This window comes from Curcuma longa, chromosome 17, assembly GCF_044706935.1.
Source record: "Curcuma longa cultivar G26 ecotype Majalengka, Jawa Barat chromosome 17, ITB_CL_G26_1.1, whole genome shotgun sequence".
NCBI classification, from domain to species: domain Eukaryota; kingdom Viridiplantae; phylum Streptophyta; class Magnoliopsida; order Zingiberales; family Zingiberaceae; genus Curcuma; species Curcuma longa.
In genome coordinates this window covers 9,451,211-9,463,526 of record NC_133877.1, presented here as the reverse complement: position 1 = coordinate 9,463,526, position 12,316 = coordinate 9,451,211, and the positions used below count along the sequence as shown (strand labels likewise).

General features: G+C 41.0%; 2 protein-coding genes across 2 annotated transcripts; one reads left to right on the top strand and one right to left on the bottom strand.

Moving 5' to 3' along the window:
• Window positions 1–471: 471 nt before the first annotated feature.
• LOC141848355 (uncharacterized) lies at window positions 472–2,490 on the bottom strand. Its single transcript, XM_074736383.1, has 4 exons — window positions 2,457–2,490; window positions 1,215–1,900; window positions 902–1,127; window positions 472–800 (listed from the first exon to the last, which is right to left on the bottom strand). Exons 1-4 carry the CDS (start codon window positions 2,488–2,490, stop codon window positions 472–474), a joined length of 1,275 nt encoding a protein of 424 aa, XP_074592484.1.
• Window positions 2,491–11,357: 8,867 nt separating this feature from the next.
• On the top strand, window positions 11,358–11,918 carry LOC141848275 (uncharacterized). The gene is made up of 3 exons (XM_074736326.1): window positions 11,358–11,451; window positions 11,562–11,629; window positions 11,723–11,918. Exons 1-3 carry the CDS (start codon window positions 11,358–11,360, stop codon window positions 11,834–11,836), a joined length of 276 nt encoding a protein of 91 aa, XP_074592427.1. The 3' UTR covers window positions 11,837–11,918.
• Window positions 11,919–12,316: the final 398 nt, after the last annotated feature.

The following is a 12,316-nucleotide window of genomic DNA, read 5'->3' as shown; positions in this document are numbered from 1 at the left end:
ATCTATTTTCCAAAGAGGATCGGTTGTCATATCTTGTAAACATCTTATTAATGCCCAACTCTCCTCTTCCGTCCAGAAAATTTTATTTTTGCCTCTTCCTCGTGCTACATTCTTTCCCATAGAGTCATCAGCATTACTCTCCATCCTAAAAGAATATTAAATCAAGTTAATGATACCATAAACTCAAACATATAATTTCTGAAAATGAATGAAAAGAGAATGAGAGTAATTGCAACATAAAGGAATTTCTTGCTTGCAAATAAGAGTACATATAAAAGTTTTTACAAAGTTGCATAGAAAAATACATCAAACATCACAATAACGAAGTCATTCCATATCAAATACTTCATTTTCCCAATTATTAAACATTTGGAGTGCTAAATTATTTCTAAATATAGTCCACTGATCAGTTGGGACAATCGTTCGTATGTATTCCGTTTCAGTCTCGCGATCACTGTCATAATCTTCACTCTATTCATCTTCATCAAGGATACACTCCAGAGGATCATGGCTCATGAATTTACGGATCAAGTTATGAAGCAAACAGCAAGCAATGATAATACGAACTTGGGTTTGCATTGGAAAAAATGAAGGGGAAGCTAAGATTTTCCAACGGCCCTTCAACAATCCAAAACACCTCTCAATAACATTCCTAGCTCTAGAGTGCTTCATGTTAAAAAATTCTTCGGCTGTCTCGGGATGACGACCTTCCCATTCATTGAGATGATACCTATGCCCACGATAAGGTGCTAGAAATCCATTTGAGTTGCAATATCCAGCATCAACCAAATAATAACAGCCTACACCAAAGACACTAGTTAAATTAATAAATGCAAGTCTCCTAGAAATTTGAAACTCCGTCATAATTCCAACTTCAAAATAAAAAATATTTGTTATTTACCTTGGGGTACTTTAAGACCAGATGGCCTACTGATGGCATCACGAAGTACTCGACCATCATGGGCAGAACCTTCCCACCCAGGTAACACATATATGAATTGCATTTTTGGGCAACACACTCCCAATACATTTGTTGCAATCCCATCCTTCCTTGTGCGATAACGTTGTTTTTCTTCTTTAGGGGGTGTCACTTGGATAAAAGTACCGTCTAAAGCACCTAAACAACCCTATAATTGGATATAATTATTAAAATTATAGATTGAAATAAAAATACAATACAACTAAAGAAGTATAGGCGATTAAAAAATTCTTACCTTAAATGGTTTCCATCTATCTTCTTCACAATCATCGTGTACCGGTTCAGGTTTCTTCAGCAATATATTGTGCAATTGTAAAACTGCTCGAAGACATAGATTGAAATGACGATTCACTGTCTCCCTACTTTTGTGATCAAATACGAACCGAAGGGAGGCGACGGAGCGCGATCGCGTGCGAGGCAGCAGGGGATGATGATCGCGTGCGACGGCCGAAGGGAGGCGGCGGAGGAGCGCGCGGCAGGGGAGGGCGATCGCGGCAGGGAGGGCGATCGTGGCAGGGAGGGCGATCGCGGCAGCAGAGAGGCGCGCGCAGCAGGGACGGCGATCGCGGCGGAGCGCAGCAGCAGAGAGGCGATCCGAGGCGCAGCAGGGAGGGCGATCGCGGTAGGGAGGGCGATCGTGGCAGCAGAGAAGCGCGCGCAGTAGGGACGGCGATCGCGGCGGAGCGCGCAGCAAAGAGGCGATCCGAGGCGCAGCAGAGAGGGCGATCGCAGCAGAGAGGCGCGCAGCAGAGAGGCGATCGTGAGGAAGGGGGAAGAATCGCGGCGGATGGGGAAGAAGAAAGGTCGCGGGGTTAGTCGCGGGGTTATTGTCGTCCACGAGAAAAAATACCGCCGCGCGTGGGAATGGGTTTTTGCGATAACCAGGGGAGGGGTAGGGTATGAAAATAGGGATATCATATCCTTATTTGGATATCCATTCCCGTCTACCAAGCATTAAGAATGGGAATGAAATAGATTTCATTCCCATTCCCCTCTCCTAAACCCGCCTACCAAGCGGCCCCTAAGTCTTTGCTCGAACACAAGATTCTAATCAATATCAATTGACTCAAATAAATATCAATTGACTCAATCTTAGATTTTAGTCAACTTACACATTGTAAAAGCCTCTCACAAAGTTCTTAGAATAAGTTACCTAGACAACAACTAAGAAATCAAGTTCCCTTATCGAAGGCTCTCGATTAAGCCTATCTAACCCAAAAGTGTGAACATAGAGATCACACACAATCTCTCACATGTTGTCTTCCGATTGTTACAACTTTATATTATATCATACTATCATTCTTCAAACTTCAACAAGCCTCTAAACCTTGAGCTAGACCAATTTAGTTGTGCCGAGTCAAATAACATAACTTGACCATGTTGAGCCACAAGCTTCGTAAGCTCTATGTACATTACTAAGTTTTGTAAACATCATGGACACATAAGTAACTAATGGTGTCTTCCTCTACGCTCGAACCTCTCCCCTCCTTGCTCCTCCAATTGTTTCCCATTCGGACTTACAGTCTTGCATTTTGGACAATCATCGTCAAAGATATAGGGAAAATTTATTGAATATTGAAATCAAATTCAGATTTATCTATTGGATAACCTGAGCTGATAATCTTAGGCTGTCAAGCTCCATGCTACTTGGTTATCCTAGGTGAGTTGTCAAGCGCCCATGCCTTCGATTGCTCAAGTTGTCGAGTACTTGAGCTGGTTGAGGTGCCCGAGTGGGATGTCACTCTCCTGAGTGTTGCGAGGTCTAGCAGCCTGATGCTTGCCGAGCTCGAGTGGAAGCCGAGAGGTTTGCTGAGTGAACCTAGTCCTAAGTGTTGAGTCAGGATGCTCTTGGTCCCACATACTGAGTTGGGACATGAGTACTCTTGCCGAGTTGCTAGAAGATTGTGCCGAGTGGTCGGAGAGTGACGCTGAGTACTCAAGAAGTTTCCCGAGTTATAAGTCAGGAAGCTAAGTTGCCTGACTGTCGAGTCTAACTAGGTCACCTAGTCGGGAATAGGAGATGTTGAGGCATACATTCAACGTAGTTTTCTTAATTCATTCCCCTTCGACTATGCTTCAAGTTTATGATGAATGTCTATTTCTCAAGATACAATGATTGATCGCGATCACCACTAAGCACGGGTTGGTCATGGCGACCTCAGATTGTACCTGAATGCTATCACGAAGATTCTACTTAGAGAAAATGCATGGCTAAGAAGAATAGGAGAATGAAGTGGATGGATTTCTTGCTATTGCTTCTGCCCGCTGTCATGGCCTCCTTATATAGGAGCTCCATACCTCCGTTGCAGCAAACGGTCGAATAAAAGTCATTCATTGTCTTTACTCGTCAATGAAATGTCAACCGTAGGTTGGTAGTTTCAGTCGACAATTATAGATTCTGCACTAATCGTATTAACTCATCCATTATACTTGAGCAACAAGCAAAAGAATGATTCATGTGGTAAAATATTAGTTCATTCGCTTAGACAAATTTTGCCCAGATCGATTTAGCATTCGACACATGCAGGTTGTGCTCGTATAAGAGTCAACTTAGTTCAATACAATCCAGACCCTACATTTGTACTCTCCTGCTAGCTCACACATGACAGAGAATCTTTTCCCATGCATATGTTGATAACATTAATGCTTATAAAACATTATAAACCAACAATAAAGTCATGAAACTCCCAATATGGGACTAAACTCTCACTCACAATAGAGTTTCTTCCTTTTTCATCCACCTCATTTTTTTATTAACATTTTTAACAATCCCTCACATAAATGGAAGCAAGGTATATGATAGCATTTAGTAGTTGAGTCTAGTATAGGACTAGTAGGTTTACTCTTTAAATTTTCCCTTGTGAAGACATATTTGCTTACTAACTGACAATAGACACAATGTCCTTGAACTGTTATGTCGTCTGTATAAATATTAACATATCTCACTCAGGACTCTCCCTAATACAACTCATCCTCATGGATGTGTATGTTCTTGGCCATGAACATATCTGATTCTGTGAGAAGTTATAAGAATTGTGCCTTCAATGCTCCCTATTCGCCTTCCATTTTTATACTCCTGCACCTCTTGCATAAAAAATTAAGAGGAGAATGGTGGGGGGTGCACCGCCATCCCCCTTGGCTCTCCCCATTCACCCTCTCATTCACCTCTCATTTTTATACCCCTATACCTCTTGCATTAAAAATTGAGGGGAGGGGGAAGGGGGAGGATGGCTGCCACCATTGCCCCTGGTTATATCCCTGTTCATCGAAATTGAATAAACATGTTCTCTATTTTTTCCATATATATTCCTCCTCATGGTGGTTTTCAAATTTCAGATACCCTTTTAAAGTGTGCAAGGGCATGAGAAATTGAATTAGATATATATTATTTCTGTTGATAATATGAGTGCTAATGATGCTGCAATTAAATATATGAAGGTAGATTTCTTAAAAATAAATAGAAATCTAATTTATGGGGGAAAATTATTTCATGTCCCGAGTTATATGCATATATTTCAAATCTTATAGCTCATAATGACCTCAATGAAATTAAGGATATTATTCATGTAATTTGTTAGAGTGTGGATTTCATTAGAAGGACATATATTAGACTCATTCAATTTGCTAAAATTGTGAAGCAATTGAAGTTGCATGAAAAAAGATTGGTTGATGATTGTAGGATAAGATGAAATTCAACTTACAAAATGTTGAGAACACCAATTTCTTTCAAAGAAGTTTTTCTAAGATAACCAAAATGTTGATGCAGTTTATCCCGATTGTTATTTTGATGTTGACACAGATTTAAGTTAGTCGACTGATGTTGCCCTTAGTCGACTAATGTGGTCGATCAGTTGAGTCATCTTACCTTCTGCTTGCTCGAAATAATAGATGACAGTCGACTGATGAACACATCCAGTCGAGTCCATCACCTTCAGTCGACTGATGTGAAGCTCAGTCGAGTCGTTATACATTCTAATTGCCATCAGTCGACTGTCCTTCAAAGTTAGTCGACTGATCTCCAAAAATAACTCGACTGGAGTTAAATCCAGTCGACTGATAAGGCGTATCAGATGTAATAACTTAGTATCAGTCGACTGATCTTACCATATCAGTCGACTGTCACCTGTAAAAAATGGAGTTGGAGAGGGCTTGGGAGCTCGTTCTCCGGACTAGGTCAGAGAGGGCTCGGGAGCTCGTTCTCTGGACCAGATGGAGTCAGAGAGGGCTCAGGAGCTTGTTCTCTGGATCAGATGGAGATCAGAGAGGGATCGGTAGCTCGATCTCTGAACCAGATGGAATCAGAGAGGGCTCGGGAGCTCGTTCTCCGGACTAGGTCAGAGAGGGCTCGGTAGCTCGGTCTCTGGACCAGATGGAATCGGAGAGGGCTCGGGAGCTCGTTCTCCGGACTAGGTCAGAGAGGGCTCGATAGCTCGTTCTCTGTATCCAATGAAGTCAGATAGGGCTCGAGAGCTCGTTCTCTGAATTAGATCAGAGAGGGCTCGGTAGCTCGTTCTCTGTACCGGACTATGGTCGGAGAAGGCTTGGATCATTGGAGCCTGTTCTCTGAATATATGGTCCAATGTGGTTGGCTCGGATGAGACACGAGTTGACCAAGTGATCAGATTGTATGGTCACTTCAATGTAATCGATGGGTGGATCGATTAACCAATGGCTAGGATGGTTAGTCGATCACCGGATCGATTACAGAGCATTCTGTGAGAAATTGGATATCCCATAGAACCCACCGTAATCGATTACTTGATCGATTACGAACAAGTTTAATCGATTACAGGATTTACTGAGAAACCAGGTTATGACACTTAATCAATCACGTGATCGATTATATGGAGGCTTAATCGATCGTCTGATCGATTAAGACATGCTAGAATCGATTACAAGGGTGGTAATCGATTCCACTCTCTATTAATCGATGTCTTGATCGATTATGGTTATATTCTGCGTATTTCTGCTCTTCTGATCTGCTCTTTGATTCTCTGATCTGCTTGCGATTTGTTGCTGATGTTTGCTTTGAGTTTGCAGATATTCAAATTCAAATGAAGGAACAATGAGGAGAGTCAAGGTTTGACTTTCCATTTTACCAGATTTGTTTGATAGCTAATTTCAGCTTAAACGACTACTGACACGACGACTGAACTCACCTGGCAACTGGAGGAGGATGACTTCAGTGTGCCGGAGGGCTCAGAGGAGCTCAGTTGGTTCAGTAGGCGTGGGTGCATGAGCAGAAGAGAGGAAGATAAAAGAAGAGGATGGAGAAGTAGAGAGCAATTCAAGAATTCAAGAAAGAAAGAAATCGGTGATTCTGTGAATTGTGCACTCTCTACTTGCGTTCATTGCTCTTTCTTGAGTTCTCGCCTGAGGTGCTGCAAGTGTTGGTATTCTTGAGAGCTCTCGGGTGAATCTTCTATGTAGGGTCTAAACAATGTCCACATATCCACAATGATATGATATTGTCCACTTTGGGCCTAAGCCCTCATGGTTTTGTTCTTGGGCTCTCCCTAAAAGGCCTCATGCCAATGGAAATACTTTTCATCCTTTTAAATCCATGATCTTTCCCATGTGTTTTAGATGTGGGACTATGTTTGCACCCTTGCAACCCAATAATCCCCCCCTCAAACAAAGGACCACTGGAAGCTCGCCTATCATTTCTCATGGTCCGGCTGCCATTTCTCATGGTTCGGCTGCCATGTCCCTCATGATCCGGCTGCCATGTCCCTCATGGTTCGAGCCTCCCTACTTCCTTTGTTTTTTCCCGAGGGTTCCCACATGGTTAGATCTAGATCATGACTCTTCCGCCGGTTAGTCCGGTGAAGAGTGACCTCGCTCTGATACCACTTGTAGGGTCTAAAGAATGTCCACATCTCCACAATGGCATGATATTGTCCACTTTGGGTCTAAGCCCTCATGGTTTTGTTCTTGGGCTCTCCCCAAAAGGCCTCATGCCAATGGAGATACTTTTCATCCTTTTAAACTCATGATCTTTCCCATGTGTTTTAGATGTGGGATTATGTTTGTACTCTTGCAACCCAACATTCTAATCTTTGGTTTTGTGGTTAAGTTGAGGCAGTGGTTTTGTAAGTTCTTATTCTGTTAACTGCCTCAAGCTCTTCTTATCTCTGTGCTTATTCGATATCTGTAAGATTTGTTGGGGAGAGATCTCTCCACCTAGAAGGAGAATTATCTAGTCGGATTCATCGGGGGTGTGATCTACCGAAGATCAAGGGATCGTCCACCTTACGGACACGCCGAGGAGTAGGGGCAAGTTATCCCCGAACCTCGTACATCCTTGTGTCATCTCTTTCCCTGTTTAGTTAGTTATTTTTCTTTCTATTTCCACTGCGTACTAACCGATTGTAGGAGAAAAATCGATTGCGAAGAGAGACTATTCACTCCCCCCCCCCCCCCTCTAGCCATCTCTCGATTCCTAATAAAGTCCTCACCTCTTTTGTAGATGGTGATTTTCTTGCATTCTTGTTGTAGCCTTCTTGTAATGGAGTAGATCCATGAGTTTAGGATGTAGGATGAACATTAATGCAATGATGGTGATGTAAGAACTAGTTCATATTATTTTTTCCCTATTTTATGAAGTATTTATACTTGTTTCATGTATTGTGTGCCTTGAACGTGTTTGATGATATGTTTGTGTGAGCGCATATACATGATTTTGAGGGGTATATTACTGTGTAGGGAGATCTTAGGATCGTATGCTCGGGGTGCCTTGTGATAAGAGGTAAACCTTATAACCAGACTTTCCGAAGTGAATCCTACATGGTGTTAAACTCCCATAAGGGATAGCTAACAGCTAATGATCACTAAGAAGAGATCCTTAATAGGGGTACTTGGTGACAGAGAGTAGGATATCGGGATAGTATGCTTGGGGTGTTCGGTGACAGCGGGAGAGCCATATAACCGGACTATCAGGTATCATCTCCAACTAGTAGTCATAGCATTAGAGGATAATGATCAAATGCCAACGTAGTCTGACGAGGTCAAGTTGGTATCTCAGTTAGAATCCCTACAAGGTGGTAAACATGGAGAGTAAAGGAGTAAACATGGATTATGGACGTTACCTAGCATTGATGTGAAACCAAAATCCTAGACTTATCCATCTCATCCCATTAATCCCCAAGCCAATCTCTCTCTCTACCATATCCACAATCCATAATTCTCAAGCTATTCGCTTTCCTTAGAGTCTAGATAATTAGCCTTGTGACATCACTATAACTATCAACAGTCCCTGTGAATTCGATACTTTTTATTACTTGACAACGACTGTACTCTAGCCGTAGGTATCACTAGTCTCAATAAAATCGATGATGTCCGTGCTAATCAAATGTGATAATTTTAACACATTCATAATTACACATATAGAGATGTTCACCAATTGTGATCCAATCACAAATTCTCTCATGCTATGAATCGTATTGCGGACATTCAGTAATTTAGTTTAAAATCCAATCAAACACATATAAAATATACACTCAAATAGTGAATTACTATTTATCCAATAAATAGTATAACCGTAAAGCGATTGTCTTAGGACACCTCTCAAATATAATAGAATCTCACTTGGCCTAAGTCTAATCGCTATAGTATCCAATACCATACGCCTCTATGTGTTCCTCAAATTTACTTTGAGGTAGAGATTAAAGAATTCATAAGGTTTCTTTTGGTGGGAATCTTGATCTTGACTTGTACTTCTCTTCTACTAATGATCCTTTTGATTAATTGATATCACCGAAGGACGTGTTTGGATCGATGGTGAGACCTAGGTTCCATCGCCTACGCGATTGCTCCATTGTTGTTGCAGTACGCAAGTAATACTTCAATAATGGTTGAAACCACTCTAAGTTTAGTGATGAACTTCCTAATCCAAACCACTTCATTTGCTGCTTTATAAGCTGTAATGATGTCTTATTTGAAATACTTCTAACTTATTGCATCATAATTTAAAGTGAATATGTACCCAAACTTAGACGTGGAATCATCCTTGTCTTGTCTAGTAGCTGGCATCAGTATACCTGTGTGTAACCATATCACCATCTTCACATACCAAGAACACATCCTTAGTTCTTTGTAAGTGCTTAAGGATCATCTTGACAGTTGGCCAATATTCCATTCCTAGATCAGACCGGTATTCGCTCGTGGCACTCAGAGTACATGATACATCAGGCCTCGTACACATCATAGCATATATGATAGATTCTATTACAGAAGCATAAGGAATTTTACTCATGTAAATCCTCTCATCTTTTGTCCGTGAACACATAGACTTCGAAAGATAAACCCTATGCCTGATGGGTATGTAACCTTTCTTGGATTCAATCATGCTAAACCATTTTTAGCACCTTGTCTATTTGTGTAGACTTCGAAAGACCAAGCAACCTCTTTGATCTATCTCTATAGATATTAATCTCGAGGATATGGGTCACTTATCTCATGTCTTTTATGGAGAACATTTTATTAGTGCAATTTGGCCCCAAGTATCATTGCATTTTAATGTTTGGCTAAAATGAGTTTAAGTTAGGCAATGTTGGTGATCTAACTTGTGGGAATTGACTTCACAGGAAAGTCCAGGATTGAAGACTTGGTAAAGGGTGAAGACCCGGAGGCGCGGCCTCTTAGCAAATGGTGAAGTCTGCGACGAAAATAGATTCGTCGCAAATGTATTGAAATTTTACTGTGTATCAAAATATTGACGACGATAATTTAGCGATGAAAATGAGATTTTGTTGCTAATTTGACGACGAAAACCCAGTTTCGTCACCAAATTGGCAACGAAATCTCATTTTCGTCACTAAATTATCGTCGCTAATATTTTGGTACACAGTAATTCGTCACCAATTTGGCGAAGAACAGAATTTCATGGCCAATTTGGAGACGAAAATGGAATTCGTTGTCAAATTGGTGACGAAACAATGTTTTCGTTGCTAAATTTGGCGACGGAAACTTAGTTTCGTCGCCAAATTTGGTGATAAAATCTCATTTTCGTCGTCAAATTGGCGATGAAAATAAGATTTCGTCGCCAAATTTGCCGTAGAAAATTTGGTTTGATCGTCAAACTTGGCGATGAAAACAAACTTAGCGATGAAAATTATTTTCATCGCCATATTTGCAACGAATAAGTAGATTTTCATCGCAGAAGTTTGTGATGAGTTATTATCAACGAAAATATTTTCGTCGTAAATTTCGCTGTCACCTATATTTGATTATCCTTCTATTATTGTAACAATCATGTAATACAAAAGAAAAAGAGAAAGAGCTAGTGTGGACCAAACATTTATTTCAGCATGTTGTTCCAATTGTCTTATATTTTTCTATAATACCCTATTTAAATGTTGAAGAAAAAAAGTTGAATTCCCTAAAAAGACTCACAGACATCCGATCGAACCTTTAAAAAAAAGGTTGTGTTTCTTTAACGAGAAAAAGTGATGGTTCCCGCACGTCCAATAATTAAGCCAAGCACTGATGTTCTTCTCATCCGGGGTGTGAAGTATCATCCAAAGCACACACTCGACTTTCAATTTTCTCTTGAGCCAATTCTCATGTTCGTATACGTATTAGTGTCAATTATTAAAAAGTAAATTGAAAAGTTACAGTTAATTATTATTACGAGGAGTTGAATATTGTCTCGACTTCATCGAAATTTTATTCTTGTCCACTTTACTAAATCTGTCTCGTAATAATTAATTCAATCATATTATCTTTGAGGTGATCGGTCTGGTTCCATGGAAGTTTCACCAGGGTAAATCGAGAAGTGCACGCAACAACCAGTCCAGATGTCCAACATCCTTTGATTGCGCTTCCCATTTGAAGAAAAATTCCTACAAATACACCGTAACTGAGAGAATCATAAGTACTTGGATGACAATCTAGATGTCCTACCGTGGCACCATTGCCCCAGGGACATGCTCCGGTTCTAAAAAAATGATAATCCCAGTAGCCACATCTCTGGGAGTGATCGATCCGGTCCCACGGAAGTTTCCCACCGACCACCAAGGTAAATCAGGAAGCGCATACGGCGATCAATCCAAATGCCCAACATCCTTTAATTGCGTTCCCCATTTGAATGAAAATTCCTGCAAATATGCCGTAGCTGAGGATCGAACCCCGGATCCTTAGATTACAACCCGAATGTCCTACCGTTGCACCATTACCCCGAGGACGACATGCTCCAGTTCTAAACTTGTATGATAGATAGATTGACATTAATGTAGGGACTGGAGAATGGCCCCTGCAAAGCTGTCGTCTTCCCTTTGGCGCTGTTTCCCTGTCCCGCTCGCTTTGTCTTCGGCTTTTATATATATGGTCTGCTCCTGCTCTTTCCTCTCTACCCTCCCATTTCCCACCTGCAGGCGCTATGCGTTATTACTCTCCTTTCTTCCTCTTCCTCTTCCTCCTCCTCACCACAACGACGGCTTCTCGTTTCCTTTGGCCGCCAAGACCTGTACTAGGTTGTTAATCAACTAACTGCATACTTAATCGAAGAGCATCAGACCGGTCTTTAATATATAATCCCTCGTTAATGGCTTCTCATCAAATGTGTCTCTTCTTTGGCAAACAGAAGCTACAGGGCTTGAGCATGTGAAGCATGCAGGGGATCTGGAGGAAGAGGACTCGTGTTGGGAAAATGTGAGTGCAGACTTCATCCTGAAATTGTTCATACTTTTGACTAATTGTGAACCAAGAAATTATTAGCATTTTTGTCTTCTTCTTCTTCTTCAGTTGATAGAAATGGAGAAATGCGAGGGTGGAAATGAGGAATGTCTCAAGAGAAGAGTGTTATTGTATGAGGCGCATTTGGACTACATCTACACGCAGCACGACCCTAAGCCATAGCAAGGTCGATAGATCGTTGCATTTGCAGGCTTTCTCTATATAATTGTATATTATGGCTTTGACATCATGTAATGTCAGTAATTAAAGGGTAACATATCTTTATGACTAGTTGTATGTTACACGAACTGCTTTTCTGTCTTTGTTGAAATCATGATATTGATTCATACACTAATTAAGTCAACAATGGTGGGAACAGATCAACTCTGTTTCACGTAAACAAAGAAAGAACAGGATAGTGACCACCTAAAGAAACGCCGAACAAAATATCCATATACACGAGTCTGTCTTTCCATGAAAAAAGTGCAAAGCTCAAGTAATCATTAATCACTCTCGAGTGGTTGAAGAGCTACTTCGACCTTGAAGTGGTTTGCCAACATTAATTTATAGTTGGGAGGAGTGGTGATTCCACTCAAAAATTAAGAGGAGCAAACAAACTGTTTTAGTTAGAGTGGACCATTAAGAAGTTTTTGATAGTGTGAC

What these genes read in the sequence shown, in the direction of transcription:
- LOC141848355 (XM_074736383.1), bottom strand. Translation starts at nt 2,490, where the DNA reads ATGGGAAACAATTGGAGGAGCAAGGAGGGGAGAG. An exon ending in ATAGATGGAAACCATTTAAG is followed by an intron (nt 1,128 to 1,214) that starts GTAAGAATTTTT and finishes ATCCAATTATAG; the next exon opens with GGTTGTTTAGGTGCTTTAGA. An exon ending in TGGTCTTAAAGTACCCCAAG is followed by an intron (nt 801 to 901) that starts GTAAATAACAAA and finishes TCTTTGGTGTAG; the next exon opens with GCTGTTATTATTTGGTTGAT.
- LOC141848275 (XM_074736326.1), top strand. Translation starts at nt 11,358, where the DNA reads ATGCGTTATTACTCTCCTTTCTTCCTCTTCCTCTTCCTCCTCCTCACC. An exon ending in GCCGCCAAGACCTGTACTAG is followed by an intron (nt 11,452 to 11,561) that starts GTTGTTAATCAA and finishes TTTGGCAAACAG; the next exon opens with AAGCTACAGGGCTTGAGCAT. An exon ending in AGGACTCGTGTTGGGAAAAT is followed by an intron (nt 11,630 to 11,722) that starts GTGAGTGCAGAC and finishes CTTCTTCTTCAG; the next exon opens with TTGATAGAAATGGAGAAATG.